Source organism: Panthera leo, chromosome D1, assembly GCF_018350215.1.
Source record: "Panthera leo isolate Ple1 chromosome D1, P.leo_Ple1_pat1.1, whole genome shotgun sequence".
Taxonomy (NCBI): Eukaryota; Metazoa; Chordata; class Mammalia; order Carnivora; family Felidae; genus Panthera; species Panthera leo.
The window spans coordinates 22,870,739-22,897,104 of record NC_056688.1 but is presented as its reverse complement, the minus strand read 5'-3'; the positions used below and the strand labels follow the sequence as shown (position 1 = coordinate 22,897,104).

The 26,366-nt window shown below is 41.0% G+C and overlaps 4 protein-coding genes across 13 annotated transcripts in view; 2 read left to right on the top strand and 2 right to left on the bottom strand.

Moving 5' to 3' along the window:
• Positions 1-10,628, bottom strand: part of DDX25 (DEAD-box helicase 25) — a 20,580-nt gene extending 9,952 nt beyond the window's left edge. The window contains exons 1-8 of one of the 2 annotated variants that reach the window (XM_042904378.1): positions 10,529-10,628; positions 8,339-8,405; positions 8,042-8,083; positions 7,414-7,549; positions 5,301-5,393; positions 5,110-5,212; positions 3,494-3,608; positions 2,458-2,635 (exon numbers count right to left, since the gene is read on the bottom strand). In XM_042904378.1, the coding sequence (XP_042760312.1) occupies positions 2,458-2,635; positions 3,494-3,608; positions 5,110-5,212; positions 5,301-5,362 (458 nt within the window). In that variant the 5' untranslated portion in view covers positions 5,363-5,393; positions 7,414-7,549; positions 8,042-8,083; positions 8,339-8,405; positions 10,529-10,628. Of the gene's footprint in view, positions 1-2,457; positions 2,636-3,493; positions 3,609-5,109; positions 5,213-5,300; positions 5,394-7,413; positions 7,550-8,041; positions 8,084-8,338; positions 8,406-9,050; positions 9,160-10,528 lie in introns of those variants that run through there. The other variant, XM_042904377.1, reaches the window with a different exon arrangement.
• Positions 10,362-19,667, top strand: PUS3 (pseudouridine synthase 3). 2 transcript variants are annotated; one of them, XM_042904379.1, is made up of 5 exons: positions 10,362-10,421; positions 16,879-17,305; positions 17,418-17,983; positions 18,891-19,081; positions 19,223-19,667. In XM_042904379.1, the coding sequence occupies exons 2-5, from the start codon at positions 16,931-16,933 to the stop codon at positions 19,531-19,533; spliced, it is 1,443 nt and encodes a 480-aa protein (XP_042760313.1). In that variant the 5' UTR covers positions 10,362-10,421; positions 16,879-16,930; the 3' UTR covers positions 19,534-19,667. The 2 variants fall into 2 exon arrangements, with proteins under 2 accessions (XP_042760313.1, XP_042760314.1); XM_042904380.1 differs by lacking the exon at positions 10,362-10,421 and adding an exon at positions 11,678-11,797.
• On the bottom strand, positions 12,553-26,366 carry HYLS1 (HYLS1 centriolar and ciliogenesis associated). 8 transcript variants are annotated; one of them, XM_042904386.1, is made up of 4 exons: positions 26,348-26,366; positions 21,154-21,197; positions 16,236-16,354; positions 12,553-13,847 (listed from the first exon to the last, which is right to left on the bottom strand). In XM_042904386.1, the coding sequence occupies exons 3-4, from the start codon at positions 16,247-16,249 to the stop codon at positions 12,923-12,925; spliced, it is 939 nt and encodes a 312-aa protein (XP_042760320.1). In that variant the 5' UTR covers positions 16,250-16,354; positions 21,154-21,197; positions 26,348-26,366; the 3' UTR covers positions 12,553-12,922. The 8 variants fall into 8 exon arrangements, with proteins under 8 accessions (XP_042760320.1, XP_042760316.1, XP_042760317.1 ...); XM_042904382.1 differs by lacking the exon at positions 26,348-26,366 and adding an exon at positions 24,147-24,269; XM_042904383.1 differs by lacking the exon at positions 26,348-26,366 and adding an exon at positions 23,977-24,140.
• Positions 23,777-26,366, top strand: part of LOC122199380 (prostate and testis expressed protein 13-like) — a 43,107-nt gene continuing 40,517 nt past the window's right edge. Inside the window, exon 1 of the mRNA XM_042904390.1 lies at positions 23,777-24,012. The gene's annotated coding sequence lies outside the window, so the exon portion shown is untranslated. The remainder of the gene's footprint in view (positions 24,013-26,366) is intronic.

The following is a 26,366-nucleotide window of genomic DNA, read 5'->3' as shown; positions in this document are numbered from 1 at the left end:
TTAAGAGGACATCACACTGGACTAATACCAAGAATTGGTGTAAGCTCGATAAGAGCAGAGCTTCAAGTCAAAATGAATTTTACATTTGACTGTATTCAGTTTTACCACTACATACAAGGAAAGAAGGCTGCAGGCAGTTCAGAGAAGTATTACTGGAGGAGGAAAGAGAAGGAGTAGAAACAGCCTACTGCACTAGGAGACAAAAAGAAATAGGTCATTGCTGATTTTGTCCTTAAACACAGGTAACAGCTGTTTAATTAGTCCTATTGTGTTGACATTCTCCTTGTAAAAAGTCTTCTATTTAAGTATCTTAAGAACATAACAACAGCACAGCTGACAACATTTAAGCATGCAATAAAGAATTAAAAAAAATTAAATTATGATGTCAAAAATGACATAAACTACTGTTATATCTTTCTCATACATACTATTCATTTAATTAGTTCTATTGATAATTACGACCAATAGCCACTTAACTAGTTCTACTGTTGTTTTGCTTAAATTGTAGGATTTATGTAACAGAAAATATAGAATATACAATTTTAAAGAAATATACCATTTATCACATTTTTATGTTAACACACATGTATGACTATTTCTTCTACATTATGTTCATATATATATATATACACACACACATATATATATGTATACATATATATACTTTTTTTTTTTTTTTTTTTTTTTGGTCTGGCATGGCTGTGTCCTGCTCTCTAGAAAGTTAGTCACTGCAGGGAAAAAAATAACCTAAGAAATTTTCCCAGATCTGGCAGGCACAAGTTTTAAAAATGAACAGGGTGAGTGTACTATGTGTCTAGAACAATGAATGAGGGAAAAAGAACCCAAACACATATCACTGTCAAGTTTCAGAATACTATGGAGAAAGAAGATTCTAAAAGCTTCTACAGAGAAAAAACAGATCACGTACAAAAGTTTGGCTATCAGAACAACTTTAAATGTCAGCAACAACACTGGAACTGAGGGAATTATAGTATTTAAAAAATTTTTGTTTTCAACATTGACTCTGAATTTATAGGGAGAATTCTTTTCAACTTGGACTCCACATCCAAGCAAACTATCAATCAAAAGACCAGATTTACAGGTACAATAAAGATATTTTCAGACATGTGGGAGATGGAAAGTAAACTTCCTGACATTGTTTTTTAGGAAGCCATTAGAGAATATACTCCAGCGTACTGAGTAAATTGACAGTAAACCAAGAAAAGGGACCCAGAAAACAGGAGATTCCAAACTGTAAATGAGGGCCAGGAAGACCTAGAGAGACAGCTATACAACGAAGTCCAGACTGAAACCGTAGAGAGTGTGCTCGGGAGAGTTTCAGGGAAAAAAAGACATTGATGGACTTTTTAAGTGTATTTGCCTTTCTGGAGACAGCATTTTCATATGACACATATGATGAAATAGGCAGAGAAAACTTAAAGATCCCCACACAGTGATACTAACCAAAGGAAGGAAAACAGACAGTTATTAAATTCTGGGGGTAGCAGTTGTACAAGAAAATACATAATTATAGTAATACCCTGTGCAACAGCGAACAGTTATCTGTATGTCCTAATGATATCACTATTAACGTAACCAACTCTTACGATGTAACTAACCACAGAGAGGGGACAGGAGGATGGGGGAGGGTGGTGGTACAAAAGAGCAGAATTCCCACCTCCTCTACAAGGTAGTCAGCAGATGATGACACATTAAGAAAAAGGCACGTGAGCATGTTATTTAAATATATGAAGGTTAATACCAGAACCCAGGTGTATTCTCTACAGGATAGGGCAGGAGGTCACTGTTTTTCATGACGGGTCTTTCAGTACCATTTGAGTTTAATACTGAGCGCATAAATGCTTTCTTTAAAAACAAGTGATATAGATTCCTAAAGCCCACTCCCAGAAATTCTGAACCGGTGAATTTCGCAGGTTAGGCCTGGTGATCTGTGATTTTAGGGCCCTTGGGTGATCCTGAGAGAAAGGCCTAGGAAAACAACAGGATTTACTCGACAAATGAGAGGCAAAGTCAGGACTAGACCACGTGGTTCCCAATTCCAGATTACTGTGTTCTCTACCCACCCCCCCCCCACCCCCCCCCCCCCCCAGCGGTTATCCTCACCACAGCCTTATCAAGTTTTAACAAATTCTCTTTGGACTTTTGCTCTAATAGAGAACTTAGGAACACAATTTGGTGCCAACTCACCACATGGGTTCCACATGTAGGCCAGTGGAGAAAAGAAGAGCAGTCAGGCAAGATTACAAACTGAAGAAACCAGCAAATGCCAGCAGTCTAAAGGCCCGCTGAACTGGTGAAAATATGGAACCCCAAATTTGTTTCAAAGGCAAAAGAAGTAAGGAATTAAGTAGTGAAGGCAATTAGGAGCAGCAGACAAATCAAACTCCCCCTCCAGACGGAAGATTCAGGAAGAACAAGGATGGATGTGAAACTTACCTCTGAATACGAATGCTTTGGTCTGAGAATCCTTGTGTGTCAATCATCACGTCTGCTTCATCCAGGACAAATACACGGATCTTAGTCAGATCAATTAATTTTCGCTTGAAACACCAATCTAGGACAGTCCCAGGAGTGCCGATTATAATCTGTTTGGTGACATCGGTTCCTCTGGGAACTAGGGAGAAAGGGATCGAAGGACTCCTTCAGGTGCGACGCAAATGACCCTAAGAATCCACACATCAGGGTGATGCGACACAGGACTCTTCAGTCAAAGTACATTTGGTGATGATTTTGCAAATGCAAACCCTGAGGGCCTTCTCAGATTTTGATTTTGCAGAGCTTTAGGACAGATTCCTCATTTCCTAGGATTTAGTAATAACAGTCTTGACTATTTGATTCTGCCCACGGTCTGGTTAAGAAGCCACCCTGCAGCAATAGCACTGGCACAGTGGTGGAAACCCTACAAACTGTCCCCAGACGGTGTCCCCATATTAAGTTCGTAGACACTAAGAAAATAGTGCTCCCATTTTCACACTCTACAAAAACAAATACATACATGTACATCCATATGTTAATAAACTGAAAAAGAAAGCAAACAACAGAGGTCGGTGAACAAAACTAGTTATCCTTGGAAATAGGCCTTTGGAGGACAAGAAAGAGAAACTTTCACTTCTACCTTCTGACCTGTGTTTTAAAGATCTTTTTCTGCTATGCACATGAAATACTTTAATGAAAAAGTTAAACACCACAAGCTGTCTGCACAAAATGCCTGAGCCTCAAAAAAGAAATATATGTAAGCACCATCTTGCAGGATGTGGAAATGAAGTAGCTAACATTTACTGGGTCCTTCTTATGCTCCAGGCGTGCACACGGAGCGTCATCTGCACCGCTTCATTTCATTCTAGTAACAACCCTTCGGTACAGGTGCTGTCATAGCCCCCGCTTTACAGACAAAAAAGCCGGGAAGGGATGTAACATGCTTGCCGGAGTGAGGATTTAAAAGGTCAGCCAGGACCGGCTTTCTGGTACATACTGTGATTCCCTCGAATGGCGTACATCACTTGAACATCCACACAGAATTTTCCCATCCGTTCGACCACACGACCAGTCTGCAGAGCCAGTTCGTAAGTAGGAGCTAGACAGAGGCACTGTGAGAGAGAAAGGGTAAGTTGAAAGGCTCATGCAAGCCATCGTGCAAATCTGACATACAATTAAAGTCTGTTCAGGAAGAGGCACACGTGCAAAACCGGAGATTTTGGTTGACTAAAATATCTTCAATTGAACACAATTTAGCAGCTGACAGATCTGAGGTGAACGCTGAATATGGGTGGGGGAGAGAAGGGGCTGAAGGTGGAGAAACACCTTTTACATATTCCTCTCTAAAGAGTTATAGAGAGCCACAGGTTATGCTTTTTTTGTGGGGGACAGTGAGGTGTAGGGAGGCTGGGAATCCAGAAGAAAGATAATGCAAGATAAATCACAGCTTGAGCATGACCCTCATAACTTCTTGCCTGCTATTAAGTTTGCCTACTTCCAGAACACCCCCTGCTTGATCCACCGTATACAATGCTGGCAAAATATTCCCTAAAATTTTCCTGCTACTTCCACCCCTCTCTATCTGGTTGATGAATGAAGAAGCCGATGCAAGAAACTGGTGATGTTTAATGCATTTGTTAAGATCAGTTAAGAATCTGCGATACAGAGAAGAGGAAAACATAGCTACAGTGCTAAAAATTGTTTCCACACACATTTCTCAATGTGTGTTCATGCACAGTCTTTCCTGAAGAGTTTTTATTCATCATATCAAACCCTCCCTGAATATTTATTTCAGTGAACTTTTCTAAAAAAGCACAAAGTTTCAAATGCTGGGCATTAGTCATCCATCTCCACAGCTTATCCTGCTGATCAAACTGTAAACTTACCAAAAGAAGCCTTGTTTTCCCCAAGGCATAGAGTGCACTCAGTACTCAGGTACTCAGCTTGTCAAACGAGTTGATGAGTACAGGTTAGAGAAACAGGGAGAGAATACCACTTTCCATGAGTGGAAGCCAGACTGAGCACATGGCAAGATCCATTCCTGCCCCTGCTCAGTCACTCTTCACATCTGTGACCTTATGTGAGACACTTCCCTCCCCAAGCCCCAGTTTCCTCCTCTGCTAAAGGGGGAGGTGGACCAGGTGATCCTCTAGTCCTACAGTCATCACCAGTGAATGCTCACTTTAGGCCTAGCACAGCGCTAAAGAGGTACATTACTTAATCTGCACGACAATCCTATGAGGCATTCGTTCATTCATGAATTCATACATTCATGCATGCATTCAATGCTTAATGAGCGGTTTCTACACTGTGCTCAGAGTCAGGAATGATCCACGCCTTTATAGATGTTATCTTTACAGACAGGGAAACAAACATGGAAAGATCTACTAACTCACCTAAGACATTCTACTAGTAAGCAGAGAGGCTGGGATTGGAACCAAACTATAAAGGCAGTGTTCCCAATCACTGTCCCCTACTGCTGCCCAATGCTCTGTGATTTTATGAAAGAATGTCTATTCTAAATGCCAGCACATCATTGAAGTAATATGACCCGTTACTACAATATCATTGGCATCTTCAAGCATTCCCATCTCTCCCTCAGCCTTTTCTTACCTGTGGGAACAATTCCAAGGTATTAACTCTGCTTAGCATTGCCAACACAAAAGCAGCTGTTTTTCCTGTTCCAGATTGGCTCTGGGCTATGAGGTTCTGAGGTCTGGAGAAAAGAGGAGATGCCTGGGTATAAACTGCATACAGGAGACTAAAAATAATGAAGTTGGGATAGCACTGCCCTGGAAACTCACGGGTGTGCCAGCATCATAGGGAGAGCCATCTCTTGGATTTTGGATGGTCTATTAAATCCCATTGCATAGATCCCTTTTAATAACTCTTCCTTCCTGTCAAAAGAAAAAAAAAAAAGCAAACAAAGCCTATGATTGGTCAGCAGCCTCCAAAATACAAACTCCAAAGGTGCATTTTTATTTTTATTTTTTTTAATATATGAAATTTATTGTCAAATTGGTTTCCATACAACACCCAGTGCTCATCCCAAAAGGTGCCCTCCTCAATACCCATCACCCACCCTGCCCTCCCTCCCACCCCCCATCAACCCTCAGATTGTTCTCAGTTTTTAACAGTCTCTTATGCTTTGGTTCTCTCCCACTCTAACCTCTTTTTTTTTTTTTTTCTTCCCCTCCCCCATGGGTTTCTGTTAAGTTTCTCAGGATCCACATGAGTGAAACCATATAGTATCTGTCTTTCTCTGTATGGCTTATTTCACTTAGCATCACACTCTCCAGTTCCATCCACGTTGCTACAAAAGGCCATATTTCATTCTTTCTCATTGCCCAAAGGTGCATTTTTAAATTAAGCCACTTTGCAACTGAGATTCAAAAGTAATATTTAGAAATATACAATTTATACCTCAAATTCCAAACATATACAATCATGATTGTACAGTTTTACCATTAAAATAATAAGCTACGCTACAAGCCCAGGCTGAGGACAGTAATAAGAGCCTAACAATGAACTTTCAGTTGAACCCAGCAAAAAAGGAAAAACCTGTCTGATAAAAGTGTATTAACTTGCCAGGAGAGCTTTATTTTCCACACAAGCAGAAAACTGAGATTTACTGTTTAATTCTTTTCTTTCCTTTTTTTTTTTTTTTTTTTTTTTTTTTTTTTTTTTTGTTTTTTGTTAAGTAGGCTCCACATCCAGCATGGAGCCCAACATGGAGCTTAAACACACAACCCTGAGATCAAGACCTGAGCTGAGATCAAGAATCCAACACTTAACCAACTGAGCCACCCAGGCACCCCTCTGTTTAATTCTTTTTAATGAATGACAAACTTTGATGCTTTAACAGCAATTTTCAGAGAAGACAAAATTATGTCGAGGTGATCCTTACATCAATTCTGTCTAGGAGTGGAAGACACAATATTATCTCATCCTTCTGAGCTAGCATTTAAAGAAATTTTTTAATGTTTATTTATTTTTGAGAGAGAGAGAGAGAGAGAGAGAGAGAGAGACAGACACTGTGAGCAGAGGAGGGGCAGAAAGAGAGGGAAACACAGAGTCCAAAGCAGGCTCCAGGCTCTCAGTTGCCAGCACAGAGCCTGACACGGGGCTGGAACTCACGAGCCATGAGATCATGACCTGAGCTGAAGTCAGACGCTTAACCAACTGAGCCGCACAGGCACCCCAGAGCTAGCATTTTTAAATGCATCTTTCCTGAGGTCTCATGATAGATGTTAGAAAGAAGATAAAAAGAAATAGGTTGGAACATGTCCACCTTCAATAACAGGCACATTTTGCATGCGGTTAATTGGCAGGTTATTGGCAGCCAGCTGTTAATCATAGGTAGGCTTCTCCTTCCATTTAGAAAATGTCTGAGCATTGGGATTTTGGATTTTTCCCCCCTTAAACGGGTCCCTATCAGTAACTCTTCTGATTAAAACACACTTCCTTAATGAGAGTTAACAGATCCCTAGCAAATGCAAACCCATTTGGGAAACTTATTCATTTTAATGCCATCTACAACAAAATAGAATTAGGAAGGTAACAGCTTATAACTTATCTAAAGGAGGTGAGAGAGAATATTTGGGTCATCAACGTCCCTATATCTGTATCATGGTATGGCAAATAGTAATATGGCTGTGTTGAGCTTAGTTATCTCCCTTAGCATGTCAAGGTTAAAATATTTTACCATCAAAATGTTCTCAATTTGCTGCACAACTCAGGTATTGTAGTGCTCCTTTTTCAGCTATACTTTACTTGCACGCAAAATGTACACATCTCATTTTAATACTGAATATTAGAACAAGAAGGGTATTCTGAGAGTTTTATTATTAGCAGATTATTTTGTTCTGTACCACTCTTTCTGGCATTTTCCCACACAAAATGAATAAAAATACTTACAGCCGCAGCTCTTCAAATGTTTTCACTGAGTAGAGTGGAGAGCTGGGGTCCTTCTGTAAGACTTCAACTCGGTGACTGGATTCTACTAATGACTGCCGGATTAATTTGTTTAAGAGTGAATTGGCTGCCAAATCCACTAGAAAAGCAAAAATAAAAAAGGAAATATTGCATGAGTAAATCCAGCTTCCTAAATGACACCTAATAAATTGCTCCTTCCCATTCAGTGGTTGTATATCAAGCAACTGCTCCTACTCTTATCTTGCTTCTAAAAGAAGGTTCTAGAAAGAATGACAACACTGAGAGTTCCTTTTTACATGAAGATCCAGTTTCTTATGCTCTGCTGTTACACCAACCTCTGGCCTTAAGCAAGCCTACATCCATCACCACCAGACCTAATTTTGCCTTGCCAGCTGAAAATTCTTGACTCATTCCCGCATATTGCATTTCAACTCCCCCTAAAGAAATACGGCCTACTCCTAATTTAGTATTTCTTCTGAAATTCACGATTTATAAAGAAAATAGAGAAAAAGTCCTTTTTCACTTAAGATTATATTATTCACTCACATTGTGAAAGTCATAATTAATTGATACAGAATGCTAGGTTACGTGCAAATGAATTTACTCCTACCTACATCGTCTTCATCATCTTCTTCCGTGTTATTAGAACCATCTAAAAGGATGGAAAAGAAACAATAAATACCAAACAGAAATGTTTGTATGATCCCAATATCTCTCACCAACTCCACAGTGTGCACTGACATGAAGGGTCATCCAGTGGAGGAGTGGGTAAAAAGACAGGGAAGGTAGTGGAGGACGCTGAGTACTAAATTAATGGAAGTCTACGGTATTTCAGTTGCCAGGAGCCTGAGGAAAGCAATGCTTTTTAATTAATTGAGACCAATCTGCTTTATCTAACAGCACTCACCTACGTTTGGGACTGTAGTACTCCTGATACCCCGAAGGTTCTTCCGGGGGTGGATGAGGTTTGAAAACTATTGAAAGACACAAATTGCAATCAATATTAGGAAGCAAGCCACCAAGCAGCCCAGTGCTCCCCACTAGCTGGGAGAGACCACCCGAATATTGTTTCCTTTGCAGTTTCAGGTATTAATGGATTCTTTTCAGGAACAGGTCACCTGTATGAATTATGCTAAAATGAAGGAGACTTTCTGCTGCCCCTGTACCTTAAGTTCCTCTTTATAGTCCTCTAATCTAAATGTGGCAGTCCTTGGGGGGGGGGGGGGAAAGGGCGGTGTCACAGAACCAGCAAGGAATGGTAGATAGCAAAACGCGGTGGTCGGTAAGATGGAAGCTAGCCGAGGCCAAATGGTCAAATTGGGAGAACAAAAAACTCCGAGGTCTAGTTGGGACTATCAGCTGCTTTCTCTCCCAGGACTTCTAGGGGTCTTCGTTCTGCCCTTCAAACCAAAGGTCTTGCGTCTCTCGGGGTCTCCTTCCTCTGGCCCTCCCCCAAATCCTTACCACATCACCCCTCCACCATTTGACACCCCACGCCACACGCTACCGAGGCTTCCCCTCACCCCCCCGCCCCCGCCACATCCCCCCCAGCAGATTTCCCTCTCAGAGTGAGGTACTGGCTCCCGCCCACTTCCCCTCCCCGCCTCAGCGGCGGTTACATGACTGTTCAGCCGCTCGCTCTCCGCCGCCCCGGCGTCGCCTCCCCAAAGTAACGACGCCATAGCCGAGATCGCAGCTCCCGCCCCCAGCACGTGCGCCCTCCCGTGGCACGAGGCAGTGCCCGGCCCCAGCCAGCGGCCAATGGGCTTCCCCTGGGGGCGGGCTTACGCGCCCGCGAGCATCCGCCGCGCGGCGCGCAGGCGCACGAGCTCCAGGGAGGTGCGGGTGGGGGCAGGGGGAGTTGTGGCCGCAGGAGCCAGAGAAGTGTGATCCTGGGGCAGGTTTCTATTCCACCAGCAACCCTATCCGTCCCAGGTGTTAGAAACGGGCGACGGGGCGCTATTGTCGTGAACATTCGTGTTCCCCTAACTTCTGCTAACCCAACAAAAGCTTGAGACTCTAAGCCTCCCCAATTTTCGCACTGATTCGCGAGTTCTACCTTCTTTAAGCACCACTCACTACAGACAATTCAGCTCACCCACTCCCGGTTTCAAGCACTCGTGCCCACGTTTCCTCCCAAATATCCGCTTCTGCATTAAAAGATGTCAGAAAGGCCAGAGAATTGCATAGGATAGTAAAGGGTCAGAATGAATGAGTTTCATTTGACAAATTAATTCAAATGCGAAAGATGAGAAGGGGGAGTGAAGTTACCCAATTTCTAAACTTCTGCCCCTGTTCAAATACCTGTGATGTTTCCACATACCGGCTTGTTTTAATTTTAATCCTGATATGTGCCCTTTGCTAAAACAATCCTGAGAAAACTGTTTTCCTTGCGGTAAAACCTTCACCTCTCATCCGCATCTGCATTATCAGTTTTCTAACTGGAATCTTTAGATTTGGATCAGCGTCTCTGCAGAAACTCACAAACCAAAAACCTAGTTATGATCTCTCCGTGGTGCTGAAGCACGACTCCCCAGCTCTGTTCGGTCACTCTCGGGCACCTCAATCGTTTGTTTTGAGGTTATCAAATTCCTTTTCAGCCTTTACATGTGGATTATAATAGCAAATGTTTTTGTCTTACAATGGTAACTTTTTACTCATTTAAGTAGATATAAAGTCGGACCAGGTTCTTTAATGTTAGTTTTCGTATACAGATAGCAGAGACTTGAAAAACTGCTTTTCCGTTATTTTATAGGACTAGATTTATCCTATATTTTATTCTTGTGTTAGCATAGGTCCCAGATTCTGCTTTGTCGGAGGGGAAATGGTGGTCAGACTAGAAAATATAAGGCAGATTTTGGCGTCTCTCTTGGAACTACATTTCCCACAAGGGTGGACTACATCTCCCATGAGACCCTGGGCGCGCGCGCAGAAGACGCAAAGTGACAGCTTCCTGTCTCGCGAAAAGCTGCGTGGTCGACAACCGGAAGGTAGGTAAGGGGATTTGGGGATGAATTATCTTCTGGGTTCTCCTAAGAGAAACGCTAAATGTATAGACAGCTGGATGTTTCTCTTTTCCACTCCCCCTTTTACATACCTTGTTCTTGAAAGCGCTGGTGGGTGAATATGGGATCTCGCTTAGGACCCTGTTTTTGTATATGGTACTTCTTGATGCTCCTGGCAGAAAGTCGCAGCAGTAGGAACTTCTTGTAATTCGGTTTACTTAGAGGGCCCTTGCACTGTGGAGTTAAGTCTCTGCTGCCTCAGAATTGTTTGGTCACAAAACTTAATACTAATAGAGGTCAGGATTCCAATAGTCTGTAGGGAGGGAGGCGTGGCGACTTTTTAAAAAATTGTTCAGGAGATTGCTTTCCACGCGATTGCTTTTCACTGTTAGTGATCATAGTGCGTGTCTCCTGATCCTTCGGCTATTCCTCCTTCCCTCGTTGGTTTAAAATAAAGTTTATCACGGAGAACGCTTTCTACTACCCTATTGGTTACTAGTATTTTGAGATTTGAATCTTTTCAACTTCAAAAAACGTATTGAAACTCTAGCGATAGCTGATTATATTTACAGTCGATGGTCGGCGCACACAGGATTCCCTCGTTGCGGTAATGTGGCAGCCCCCTTCCAGGCGTTGGGTGTGCTGTGGTGTGCTGGAGGAAGCAATGCACATTGTCAGGAGTCTTGGACCCAAGTCTTTTTGCCACAAATCTTACTACCTGCTTAAGCCCTTTGGACTAGTTCTCTGGTTAAAGGGTTAAACTAGGTAACTAAAAACTATGTGTTGATAGTGGGCGTTGAGATAATATAAAGAGAAGTCATTGGTGTAATTTGCATATAAAAATGCCATGTGGCTTTCAAGGTTTTTAAAGAGGTATAAAAACTACCTTTAATCTCATTACCCAGTAAGGTTTTGATTTTTCCTTGTGCTTTGTATGTGTAGATGACTGTGATCATACTGTATAGTTTACAACTGGTTTCACTTAATTTGCACTTTGTCCATAGCTTCCCATTATTTTCAGTGGACAATATTCCTAATCATTTCACTGTTGGATAGTTTGCAATTTTTACTTTACAGTGAGCATATCCCACATCTATCTTTGAGTCACTGATTATTTCTTTCCCTGATAAATGCCTTCCAGTGGAACTGGATGAATGTGGCCCAAACATTATGGAGCAAGTATATTTTAGCAGATAGTAATGGTCAAAGTTGTTCATTTTTATGTTGCACAGCTGTTTTCCCTTGAACAAGCAAACTGTTTCTGCTGTCCCTCTGATGGCTTCAAATGCTACAAATGACAATCTCCAGATTCTAGATGTTCCTCGTTGGATTAGAGGCATCAAGAATAGAACCAATTTAAGGTGAACAGAATTAGCATTTTGGTCTGTACCCAAATAGGCTAGATTCACTTGGATATTTGTGTCTGCATCTAGTTACAGATAGTATTCGTAATGAAGTTCTGTTTAATAGTGGGAATAGCCTTCAAGCAACAAGCATAATTTCCAAGAAAATCTCAGTGGCAAATTATAAAAAGCATGGTATTCTAGAAGTGACAATTGGAGGGCAATGTATTTTTGAAGTAATTCTGGAATTAAACTTGGGTTAGAATTCTGTATGTCATGTAGTACTGTTACTGAGCATCTATTGAAAATCACTTGGGGCTCTTGGGTGGCTCAGTCAGTTAAGGGTCCGACTTTAGCTCAAGTCATGATCTTACAGTTTGTGAGTTCAAGCCCCACGCCGGGCTCTGTGCTGACAGTTCAGAGCCTGGAACGTGCTTCAGATTCTGTGTCTCCCTCTTTCTCTCTCTGCCCCTCCCCCACTCATGCGCACGTGCTTGCACACACTCTCAAAAATAAACATTAGTTTTAAAAAGATCACTTAAGTTTTCTGGATTTACTATGTTCCTTTAGTGATGGAGGATTATCTGTGTTGATACTTTCCTTCCTTCCTTTAAGGACTGTGTGCGTAAATGACAGTTTTTTGTTCCTTTCCTCTGGTGCTCATTATTTAAGTGGTGAGAGTATGATGGGAAGTAATGATTGGAAGGAGAATCATAACCCAGTTTTGAGATCATCTTACTTAGGAAGTAGTAGTAAGTAAAAAAAAGATCAAGTTCACAAAATCCCAAAATTCTTTAATGAGTAAGCTTAACACCCAGCAACTTTAAAGACAGCAACTCACACATTGGCCAAAGGTTAAAAACAGTATAGAAAACAAATAGTGCTATCTGACAAAGTGAAAGACCAGGTCTGTTTTCCTTTCTCTGGCATTTGTCTTGCAATTACCGGATTTGAGAGTGGTCATTTGGAAGTGAAGTAGTATTTAATACCAATGAGATATAGACTTAGGAAAGACCAATGGTAGGTGAAGTCTTTATAATGTTCCATGGGCTTTTAAGTTAGTTGTTTCTACTTAAATAAAAGGAAAGAGAGAAAGAACCAGGTTACCCCCAAACAATCCCATAAAAGAGGTTAAAAAAACACTTAAGAAGGAAAAAGAGGGAAGGGAAGCTTCCTGGGCATGACACCATTTGCGAGGTCACAACGAACACCCCAGCGAAGGGCAGATCTTTTCTTCTCAGTTGGCACTAGGTAATTGTTTGGAACATATATGTGCTGAGGCTTGGACTGGGGTTCTGTTCGAGAAAGCATCTGCTCTCGGACACCCCAGCGTAATTCCTTTCTATGATCTTCACCAGGTAACCTTATTGAGTCCCAGTCTCGTTTGTACTCAAAGTATCGGGCTACGCGGTCTACCTTGCCCCGGTTTCGGCTCAACTGGTCCAGCCTTGGGAGAATAAAGGACTTTGGTCGACTGGCAACAATCAGGTCTTGTTCATAAGCTGGAGGGGCCATTCCTTCTCTTCGTAGATAGCAAATGAGCTCATCTTGAGAAATTCCTCGGTATTCATGTGGTAAATTAAATTTTTGTGAAATGTCAGCTGGAGATTCCCTGTCTTCCTGGAACTGCAGACTCATCAGCTTTTGTCTTAAGTCCCAGAGATCCATATCGCTTTCTGTACCAGACTCCGATTCACTGATAATTGACTCATCTGTCACTAAGACTTCCCCTCCTGGCTTCTTCCGCAACACCTTTCTCTTCATCACTGGCTTTCGGAGTCTTTGAGAGGCCTCTGAGACTGTTTCTGAAGTGGCATTACTTTCTACGTGTGGGTACTGCAGTTGCACAGGGAGAGGCTGCTTTCCTGGAATTATTGAAGCTTTACTGTAGGGATCATATTGCATAGACTGGGCATCTCTCCTGACATCTCCCTCACCCTGCCTCGCACAGATATGGGTAAAAGCTGTAGTGGCTGCCAACATTCTTTCTTCTGGATCCATATTGGCCCATTTTTGTCCACTGGGTCCCATGAGTTCCTCCATTGCTTCCCCTCCACTGTAGGACCTTCTGGAAGAAAAAATACTGATCAGTTTTCTGATAATTCCCAGCTCATTAACTGTTCATTCCCTTCTTGTGTGTTATTTTATTGTAGTCAAATGGAGAAAGAATGGCTAAGGCAATCATAAATGTAATAGTTCTGTAATAAAATACAGATTTTAGAACAGGGTAGCATGGTAGCGGTTTGGAGGGGCATTAACTCAGCTCCAGAAAATCTACCAGCTGCTTTCATTTCCACTCTCTTGTTTGCTCCCACTTTCTAATGCCTGGTAGTTCTGCTACCTGTAGTAGCTCCTAGGACAGTACAGGTGAGGCAGAAAAAGAGCTTGAGACATAATGCTTAACATATATTATGCAACTTACACTGAGGAGCACTTTGTGTAGCTAGCATTGTTCTATGTGCTTAACATTTACTAATTCATGGAATCCTGTGAGCTAACTGGTACTCTTATTACCGGTTTTCCACAGATGAATAACATGAGGCATAAAGAACTAGTCCAAGGTTACACGGCTTGTAAGTGATGGAGTTGGAAGTCTAACTCAGGCAGTCTGGCTTCAGTCCTTGCTTTTACCGATGAGAGTGATTTAATCCAAAACCATCACAAAGCAGTGATATGCACATAAACACTCGTATGCTTAAGTGATTTTAATGTGTCATTAGTTGCCAAGCTAAATCTGTTCATCTCAGTACCCTGTCACTGAACTTTTAAACCCCAATCAACCAGCCAAATGCCCAATGCTAGTTTTTGGAATGGATCTAGGATAGGTAGCTACTGCCCACACTATTTCCTGTATCCCTACAATTTTTCTTTCTTTCTTTCTTTTTAATAAGGACTTTTATGCCCTACAATTTTTCTTTTTAAATTAAATTCAAAAACTAGTACATGCACATGGGAATTTTTTTTAATTAAAATATAGTTGGCATACAATATTCATTAGCTTCAGTTGTACATTTGACAAGTTTATAGGTTATAGTAAGCTCACTACAAGTATAGCTACTATCTGTCACCATGACATGTTATTACAATACTATATATACAATAATGACTAGATTTCCTATGCTGTACTGCACATGGTCATTTTAAATAAGGATTCCCCACTTCCCCCACCAAGTCTCACTTGCAAAAGGTAGTTTCTTACACTTTCTCTAGTAATCTTCCATATTCATATGTACATTTTTATACCATAAAGGAGCATATTATACAACTCTTCTGAATCTCTCTTTTTTTTTTTTTTTAACATTTATTTATTTTTGAGACAGAATGAGACAGAGCATGAGGGGGGAGGTGCAAAGAGAGAGGGAGGACACAGAATCCAAAGCAGGCTCCAGGCTCTGAGCTGTCAGCACAGAGCCTGATGCGGGGCTTGAACCCAAGAATCATGAGATCATGACCTGAGCCAAAGTCAGACGCTTAACCAGCTGAGCTACCCAGGCATCCCGCAACTCCCCTGAATCTTAAAGATGGTCTTGGTGATCCAGCGAGATCAGCACACATGGACTTCATTTTGTTTAAAGTTGTACAGAATTCTGACATATGGATGTGCCCTAATTTATTCGTTTCAGCCCCTGATTTAATTTAGGTTACAGTCTTGTTAAAAATGAATGTTCCAAGTATCTTTCAAGTTTTTACATACTTGTGCAAGCCCACGTGTATGTAAAATTTCTAGAAATGGAGTAGGTGGGTCAAAAGATATGTGTGTGCTCAATGTGATGGATGTTGTCAACTGCCCTGTGAAGAGGCTGTACTGACAGCATCTTCCAGAGCTTGCTTCTCCATTCCCTCTCCAAAGTGGTGTACTGTCAAACCTCCTCTGCAGTCAGCTGGATGAAAAATAGTTCTCCTGTAAATGGTATTTACATTGAGTAGAACTGAACAACTTTTCATACACTTTTATCAGCTGTTTTTCTCTTTTTGTATGAAATGCTTTTCCTTTCCCATTTATCTCTCTGGTTGTTGGACTTTCTCTTATTGATCCTTAAGTTAAAACAGATGTATATATTTTCTGGGCTTCTATAGTATCTTACATAGAAACGCCTTTCACATTCCAAGACTATAAAAGAAAAGTTTTCTTCTAGTATTTGTTATAGTTTCATTTTTTTTGTATTTAAACTTTTAACATATCATAGATACAGAAACTCTCAAAGGCCAGAAACTAAATGAGGTACCCAGATAACATAGCCTTAGAACACATTTGGTGACAAGCCATATAAAGTGACCACCAGTCATGGACTGTCTAGCACTGTCCCAATTTTAAGGATGTAGTATATTCAACGCTAGGATTTTGAAATATGTCAGGAATTTCAACATGTTAATTACATTTTCCAGATTGACTCTTCAATAGCTAGAGGTATAGAACAGAAATTCAACTTAAAAAAAGATCACGATGCTTAATTACCTTCTCTCTGCCATCAAAACCACTTAAGAGTGGGAAACCCTTGACTTCAGGCTCTCCTTGCAATATGAAGTACAATCATTGACAAGTTTCGTCAGTCAGGCTAGCTTCTGCCGTACCACCTTTAAGACAGAACTGAGTGTTAGAGGACAAAATATACAAGCCACTCGTTTTATATGAAATACTGGAAAGCAGTGGAAACTGAGTAGACATATATGTTCCATATGAACAGATTTTAAGATTAGAAAGAGTAGACAAGTGTAATGAGAAGTCAAAAGGAAATGTTTTAAGGAAAAAATATCAAAAACATGATCATCATCAAAAAAATCATCACAGCTAATGAAGCAGAGAGAAATGGGATCTACAAATATTTTCCCTAAATTCTGACTAAACTTTAACAATGCCATTTCTTGATGCTCCTTTCCTTTTCCCCTGTGAACTGGCCAGACAGGATAGAAAAGAACAGTTATCTATGGATGATCAACCCAGAACAATTAATCTAATGCTTGTCTCCCTGGGCAGAAGCAAAATATATCCTTTAGGCATTAAATTAAATCTTAGGTACTATTTGCAGATGATGGAATGATATGGACATCACCAAAGTAATCCGCATTGAAACTGTTGTATCCTTTTACTCTTTTTTCAGGTAGAGTGGACCTATACGATTTCTTTATTCCTGGGGTTGGTTGTCTTTTATCATGGCTGAAAGTGACATAGACAGAACCCAAACTGTCAAACTCCTAAAAAGAGTACAGGAACTGGAGCAGGAGGTACAGAGACTTAAAAACGAACAGGCCAACAACAAAGACTCAACCGTGAGAGAAAATTCTCTAGGAGCTGGAAAAGCTAAGCGTGCATTTGATTTCAGTGCTCATGGTCGAAGACATGTAGCTCTAAAGATAGCCTATTTGGGCTGGGGATACCAAGGCTTTGCCAGTCAGGAAAACACAAACAATACAATTGAAGAGAAACTGTTTGAGGCTCTAACCAAGACTCGACTAGTAGAAAGCAGACAGACATCCAACTATCACCGCTGTGGGCGAACAGACAAAGGAGTCAGTGCCTTTGGACAGGTAAGGGCCACTATACTGGTTCTTAAGGCAAGTGATCCCCATGTATTCTAGGTGCACTTACTAAGGATTCAGATTGTGTCTTTAAAACAACCATCTTCCTTTAATTCCATAGGTGATTTCTCTTGACCTTCGTTCTCACTTTCCAAAGGACAGGGCTTCAGAGGATTGTAATTTAAAAGATGAAGTCAGTGATGCTGCTAAAGAGATCCGCTATACCCACATTCTCAATCGGGTACTCCCTCCAGACATCCGTGTACTGGCCTGGGCCCCTGTGGAACCTAGCTTCAGTGCTAGGTTCAGCTGTCTTGAGCGGACTTACCGCTATTTTTTCCCTCGTGCTGATTTAGACATTGTGGCCATGAACGATGCAGCTCAGAAGTATGTTGGCACACATGATTTTAGGAACTTATGTAAAATGGATGTAGCCAACGGAGTGATCAATTTTCAGAGGACTATTCTGTCTGCTCAAGTACAGCTAGTGGGCCAGAGCCTGGATAAGGAGAGATGGCAAGAACCTTTCCAGTTATGTCAGTTTGAAGTGATTGGCCAGGCATTCCTTTATCATCAAGTCCGCTGTATGATGGCTATCCTTTTTCTGATTGGCCAAGGAATGGAGAAGCCAGAGATTATTGATGAGCTGCTGAACATAGAGAAAAATCCCCAGAAACCTCAGTACAGGTACGTTAAAAACAAAAGACAATTGTTGCTGTTAGAATATTTTTAAATATATTAAATATTTTAAATAATTAAAGGTTAACATATCTTCTCCCAACAACTGTCTAATTAACTAGGTCACTTATTTTGTCTTCTTGAAGCTTTGAATCTAACTTGGAGAATGTCATGAATATGCAGGAGGGCTATCTTTTTCTTCTCTTGTTGTTCTATCCCATTAGTAAGGAATAGGTATTTGGACCAGTCCCCTTAAATCAAATAACATTCATTCCTAAATGTTTTTTCCCCTGAATTTATTTTAAGGGTATTATTATTAGGTTCTGGTGAAGTTTAAAAGTGAGCATTCAAACTATTCATATAAATCTTCCTTACTTTATATTATTGGGCAGTCATACTACTGTACTTTTGAATTTTTCCTTATTTTCAGTGTTGAAATGGCAAGAAAGGTAGGAAGAATAGTTAGACTTTTGAGACTAGGCCGAGGCCAGACAGACTAACAATTCATTTCTAAAGCAGTGAAATCTAGTTTTTTACTTCATACTATGCAAAATTAACAAGTTCATAAAAATGTTTTCAATTAGCAATAACCACACCTTGGATAAACCTCACTGGCTACGATACTGCAAAATCAACAAGTCGGGAAAAAATGTAAAAAATAATGTTATAGCATTATGGTTGAGGCCTAACCAGTTGATTCATGGTTTGTTGTGTTGTGTTTTTGTTTTTGTCTTTCAAATATAAAGTTGTTCAAGGTTAGGGATGGTGTTTTTTGCTTTCTTATCTGTTACTCAGTACTGACAAAGATTTTCCCCTCCTTTTAATCCAACTACCTCCCCCCACCACTTGTATTTGAAAAACTGTTGGATGGCTACTGTGTATTTTCATACTGTTTCTTGTCTCTTTTTCCCTCTAGTATGGCTATAGAATTTCCTCTAGTCTTGTATGACTGTAAGTTTGAAAATATCAAGTGGATTTATGACCGAGAGGTTCAGGAGTTCAATGTTACCCACCTACAACAACTATGGGCTAATCATGCTGTGAAAACTCACATGTTGTATAGCATGCTACAAGGACTGGACTGTGTTGCAGTACCCTGTGGGACAGGTATGACAGGGGAAATCCTAAGAGACGATTATTTACCAGAACCAAAGTTATGTGGGGTTATGCGAGCAGATTTATGTAAAGTTTGGAGGTGATTCTACTGTGGTAAAGTATCCATGTAACATATGACTGTATGTATTATAGGACCAGAGATGGATGGAATGATAGAATGGAGAAATGTTAAGCCCTCTGTCATAAAGCAGACCAGTGCCTTTGTAGAAGGAGTGAAAATGCGCACATATAAACCACTAATGGATCGTCCTAAATGCCAAGGATTAGAATCCCGGATCCAGCATTTTGTACGTAGGGGACGTATCGAGCACCCACATTCATTCCTTGAGGAAGAAACAAAAGCCAAAAGGGACTGTCATGATATAATGGAGGAAGAAAATACTCTTTTGGAGAAACCAACAAAGAGAGTCTGTGTTGATACAGAAATTAAAAGCATCAGTTAACCATAAGAGAATCTAGGAGGCAACAAGCAGCTAGTGGTAGGTGGAGAGAAAGAAATACAAGAAAATACGTACTACAAGAAGTCCTAAAAATTCAGATTATCAGCTCTTTGAAAAAATAAAACAAGAAACCCGCCCCCCCCCCCAAAAAACCCCAAACCAAAAGAACATTAAGCCCTGTGAAGGAAGCTCCTACTTGAGTAAGAGAATTCAAACATTCTCATTCCTGTCCAAAAGGATTAAGAGATGGAAGAAGCAAAAAGCAATTGTGAAATGGGGTTTACATACATGTGGAAACCTGTGCCTCAAATTCATTAAAGCCTGATCCTACAAGTGTCTAACTTGTTATGCTGTTTATTTAATTTTGAGAGAGAGAGAGAGGAGAGAGAATCTTAAGCAGGCTCCACGCTCAGCACTGGGCCCAAAGCGAGGCTTGATCTTACGACCCTGGGATCATACCTGAGCCAAAATCAAGAGTAGGATGTGCAACTGACTGAGCTACCCAGGCACCCCTGTTATTTTTGTCTTTTTAAAAAGCAAATGGGGGCGCCTGGGTGGCTCAGTCGGTTAAGCACCCGACTTTGGCTCAGGTCATGATCTCGTGGTCCATGAGTTCGAGCCCCGCGTCGGGCTCTGTGCTGACAGCTCAGAGCCTGGAGCCTGTTTCAGATTCTGTGTCTCCCTCTCTCTCTGACCTTCCCCCATTCATGCTCTGTCTCTGTCTCAAAAATGAATAAACGTTAAAAAAAAAAAAAAAAATTAAAAAAAAAGCAAATGAATGGAGCGCCTGGGTGGCTCAGTTGGTTAAGCATCCAACTTTGACTCAGGTCATGATCTTGTACTCTTGTGAATTTGAGCCCTGCATCAGGCTATGTGCTGACAGCTCAGAGCCTGGAGGCAGCTTCGGATTCTGTATCTCCCTCTCTCTCTCTGCCCTTCCCCCACTCATGCTCTCTGTCTCTCTCTCTCTCAAAAATAAACAAATATTAAAAAAATTAAAAGAAAAAATCAAATGAAATATTCACTACTCCTCTGAATTCTCATAAAGAGCTTTGCCTGAGTGTCTTATTTTTTAAAAGAGAAATTAAAAGTAAGAAATTTAGTCCGTTAAATATTTGATACATTGGTTTATACCAGGCACAATACTACCTGAAAATGGCCTAACTCAATAAAGCACAGCATCTCTTAGAAAGCTTATCAGTCTAGTGCTGTGTGAGCCACAAATGGTCTCAGTTGCATAGTCATCATCTTCTTCACCACCTTTTACATAAGTTGCAAACATTCTTGGGGCGCCTGGGTGACTCAGTCACTTAAGCCTCCAACTCTGGGTTTTAGCTCAAGTCATGACCTCATGGTTCAGCAGTTTGAGCCCCACATCTCCACTCTGCGCTGACAGCATGGAGCCTGCTTTGGATTCTCCCTCTCCCTCTCTGACCCACCCCTGCTAAAAAAAATCTATCTATCTATCTATCTAGATAGAGATAGAGATATATAGATAGCCTTCCTCTTTAATTTTGATGTCAGGATCCTTTTGTTTTTAATGTAATCATTGAGTATAGTAGAATATCCTCACTTAAACATGGAAGGACAAACCAAAGCATTTTATTTTTTTCAATTTCCTACCTTATTTCAATGTACCTCCACTGCCATTAGTTTTCGAGAAAAACCTGGAAAAGAAGAGTTTAAGAAATCACTATTTTAAAAATTCAACTTTAAAGAAACGATACATGGGACAAAAAACACTAAAACGCCATGCTTGGAAGATTCCTTAGAAGCAAAGGAGTTAGAGGATTAGGGTCTTAGATCTTAAAATTCTTTCAAGGTTAATTAAACTATACTATCAAATCTAGAAGAATAAGCATTTAGTGACATTTAAAAAAAAAATTTTTTTTTAACGTTTATTTTTGAGACAGAGACAGAGCATGAGTGGGGGAGGGTCAGAGAGAAAGGGAGACACAATCTGAAACAGGCTCCAAATTTTTTTTTTTTTTTAATGTTTATTTATTTTTGAGACAGAGAGAGACAGAGCATGAATGGGGGAGGGGCAGAGAGAGAGGGAGACACAGAATCAGAAGCAGGCTTCAGGCTCTGAGCCATCAGCCCAGAGCCCGACGCGGGGCTCGAACTCACGGACCGTGAGATCGTGACCTGAGCCGAAGTCGGACGCTTAACCGACTGCGCCACCCAGGCGCCCCTAGTGACATTATTTTTTTGGTAGTTATCATAGATACACTCAGGACAATCATCACAGATGAAGCAATGATGCATCCTAAAATTAACTTTGTAAAATTACTTACGTTATCTGAGGTAATATTTATCATAAATTTCAGTTTCTGACTCACGGTATGGAGTCAGAAGTAGGCCTTAGATCTTATTTTCTTCATTGGAAAAATGGAATTAAATGAGATTATATACATTATATATGAACATACAACACATAATATGTATTATATGTAACATACACATATATGGTATGTATACAAATAAAATGGTGCTTTGTGAGAGGTATTACACCATTTATTTCAATGTTCATGCAATACAAAACTACCTACTAAAAAGATAAAACAGAATAAAGCAGGGACAGAAATGGAATAGGACTCTGGGCTAGGAGGATCTCCAATACTAAAGCCCAAAGAGATTTTTTTTTAATGTCATATTTACTATACTATACAGTGATTAACATGTTATTTTGTTTGCATTTAAATTATGGCACACTCCTTTTTCTTCAATGTATGAAGAAGGGTGTTTGCAAATAGTAAAACATAAACTGTAGTAAAGCTCATAGGTAACTGTAAATTCTTTCTTTTTAATAAAGACCTGATAATCCTTTCCCTTTACTTAGGAGGAACCTGTCACATAGAAGCTAGAGCAGCTTATATTTTGTAGATACTGATAATATTGACCAAAATACCCAGTAGTGCCTTCTCTTCAAAAATCCTAAGCAACTTGGTATCCCAGGTTTAGTAGTTCCAAGTGCAAGGATTTCAAGGGTGAAAGGGGAGGATTTTAAACTGGGATACTAGTTAGATTCTAACCATTACAGGGAGGCTACTGTAGAGTTACAACAAATTTCTCTACCTCTGGGGAGAAGTAAGCAAGTAGCTGAAAGAACCACAACTTTGGAACAAAGCAAGCAGCTTAAAGAACCACAACATTGGAGCAAAACAAGAGAGAACAAAACACCCAGCAAAAGTCAACCATAATCCAAGGGACAACTGGGGAAAATATGTGCAACAGGTTCAAAGTCACTAATTCAAATTCCTCTTAGAAAGCTAGTAAAAGGTAAATGCACCAGAATAGGGGACCAGAATAAAGGAAAGACAGAAAATTTCCCAAAGAAATAATGACTAATACACACAGAAAATGTTTACTCTCATTAATAACGGAAATAAAGACATTAAGATGCCTTTTCAGATTGGTAAGATTTTCTCATACCCAGTGTCAGTCAGAGTGTGGAGAAATAAGCACCCTACACACTGTGTGTGTGTAGATGGGGGGATATCAATTTTTCTAGAGGGCAGCTTGGCATTATGAGTCACAATTTAAACTGCACCACAATGTCTAAGCCATAATCCACTTCCAAGAATTATTCTAAGGAGATAAATTGAACAAGAATGCAAACATGTATACATACATGTAACCACCACCATGCTATTTTATGATGAAAGAACTGGAAAAACAAGTGTCCATCGTGAGGGGACTGGTTAAATAATATATTGTACAGTAGTGCCATTGTAAGAAGTACCATGCATCCATTAAATTTATTTGACAGTCACATGCTCCTAAAATATTACTAAGGCATAATCTGCTTTTTAAATGACTATGCTTTATCATATTTAAAACAATTACATAAAACCAAATATATTTTATGAGTATAATTAGGTATATATACTCAAAACGCATATATCTGAAGGGAACCCAAATATGAAGTGGGTTTTTTTGATGGTTATCTGTGGCCCAGTGGAATATCTAGAATTTTCTTCCTTTTTTCCTTTATACGTTCGTTCTTCTTAGATTTATTTCTAAAATCAACGGGACGGTATAACTTTACAATCAGAAAAAAGGTTTGTTTTCATCTGGGGTAGGGCTACAGGGTTCGTTTTTCCACTCTATCCTAACTCATTAGCGAGAGAGCTGCTCGCACGGTTACACCCAGAAGTTCACAAAGGGCGCAACTACCGGCTGGGAAGACTGGTCGCTGCACAACAACAAAGGCCACCTGGTGCCCACCTGGCCTGGGGCGCGGTCGTCGCCTCGGATGCTGGCGGCCTCCGGGGAACCCGGCTCCCGCGGCGACACCACCCCCTTCCCCTGCAGCCCTCTGGGCTACGGAGGTGCCAGCCAGGGCAGCTATCGGGCTGGCAGTGGACGTCGGGCGCGCCACGGGAGCCCACTGTGACTTCAAGGGGCTCAGGCACGCCAAGGGCACAGCACGACACAGCTTACACCAACCTTGGGAAGCAGTAAACCCGGGTTTGGAAGGTATGTCGGACGTGAGACGGCGCACCAGTGAGGGTACTCCCATTCCGTGCTATTCAGACCTCGACCTCTCCGTACGGCGGGCGATCTGCCCCCGTGGGCCCGTGTGCCCCCTATTCCAGTCTCTACCCGCTTACCGGCCCCGCCGAGGTCCGCTCGCCGCACCGACTCCCGCTGCCGGCCTAGCGAAGCTCCGCAGGGTTCCGTTAGCGTCCAGCAGCTCGCGCAGGCGCACGGCACACCCAACCTCGACGCTGCAGTTAACGCCCGGCCGCCGCGGTTTAAACTAGAAGAGCGAACCTGCATCCTCGGCCCCGCCCTCCAGTTCTTCTATTGGTTCTGACCATGAATGTCTTCCATGTCTACATTCTGATTGGTGGCCATTTTCTCTTGCCTTCCTCCACTGGCGGGAGGAAGCCCGGGATTTGAGGCGTGGATTCGGAAATGTTCGAACCTCTCCTTGCTCTGGCGCGTAACCCGGAACTGTCTCTGCGGCGCCTTCAGGCCTACGGGTAGAGGAGGGGACTCTCTAACCTCGGTTAACGGCAAGTTAGCTGAGTTTTGGGAGGGACGGCCTTAACGTTCCGTTCATCTCAGTGGAACGAATGTCCGCCCTTCCCAATTTTGGGCGGCCCCGGGGGGTGGGTGGCGTTGGAACTGAAGGTCCTCAGAGCTCAGCTGGAGCATCTCCAGCCTCCAGCTTTTTCAGACAGCCCCCCTGGGGTCTGACATACGCAGGTTCTGTGCACGGTCTTTGAATCCTTTCCGTGGCTTCTGATTTGACGGGTTGCTGTGTCTCCCGTGCGTACCAATGTTACTCTGCACTTGTGCTCCAGCCATGCTGACTTCTTGTTAGGATTGGCACTCACTTGGGGTTTTCCTTCGGAGTGCTCCCGTCTGCTCCCTTGACATAGCCATACTCCTTAAAAAAACGTGTGTGTTTGTGTATGTACCCGCTTTGGGAATTGCTGAGGATGAGATCTAGAAAAGAAAATGAGTAGAGGTCCCCGCGACTCAGCATTTTCTAGTCATTGCCCTGCAACATAACTAAACAATTTGTCCTGCCAAGTCCTGAGCGTTCTGGATCCCAATTTACACAAATAGGCGCTGGATGACAAATTTGTATTATTTCTTAAATCCAGGATTCAATGAGAGAGAGAAGATCATATTTAATCCACTTCACATTGCCTCTTATTCTTCCCTCTTAGTCTCGGGGCCTTTGCACAAGCTCTAAGTCACTTTGGATTTGTTGGGGGAAAGAAAAAGGACTAAAGATGGCAGAAAGTAGGTTGTAAAGATTTGAATGACCCTACCCCCTAGATTTCAATCTCAGTCAATACCACTTTAGTGCCACACATTCTTTTCTTTCCTCATGGGCAAATATCCCTTGTTCTAGTTTGGTTGTCTTACACCTGCATGACCTTTTCTTTGACATCAAATCTCCTCAATGTATTTTAGAAACAAGAGTAGAGTCATTTTTCTTACCTACCGCTTTGATCATTTAACATGTTCCTTACCTCCGCCCCCAATTATTTTCTTGTTATCCTTTATGTTAAAGTTTGATTTTTAAAAACATTTAATTGATAACAACTTAAAGGATCTATCTCCTGTCATATTTCAAGTGGTATCTTGTGTTCAACTCAGTCCTTGTTTTTTTCTGGATCACTATGCTCCAACTTTGCCTAGATCTGATTTAATAATCTTCATGATTCTCTGAAATACATTACACCCAGGTCAAGAAACCTTAACTAAGGCCGTCTAAAATACAGTATATAAAATAAAATCCTATTCTTGAAAACCAAATTGTATCCTTAAAAATTTTTATTGAGGAAAGTTACAAACACATAAAAAAATTGTATGTAATGAAGCCCCATGAACTCAATGCCCAGTTCCAATAATTATTAACTCATGACCAATCTTGTTGATTCTATATCACTATCCATGTACCTACTCTTATATTGTTTTGAAGAGAATATCAGGCATCTGAAATCTATAAATATTACATATGATATTTTTACAAAAGACTTTTAAAAAGCATAACCGCAATACTATTATCACACCTAAAATATCTAATATATTTCATTAATAGCATCAAATAACCAGTGTTTGATTTTCTACTTGTCTCATTTTTTTTCCCCCTTGTTTGTTTGAACCAGGATCCAATCAAGTCCACACATTGTGACTGGTTGTTTCATTTACATTTCTTTTATAAATTCCTCCTCCATTTTCTTCTTGTGCAGTTTGTTGAAGGAAGCACATTGTTGGTCCTATGGAGTTTCCCATAATCTGAATTTTGCTGATTACATTTAATTTATGCAATTTAATATGGTTTTCTTACCTCTCACTTATAACAGAGG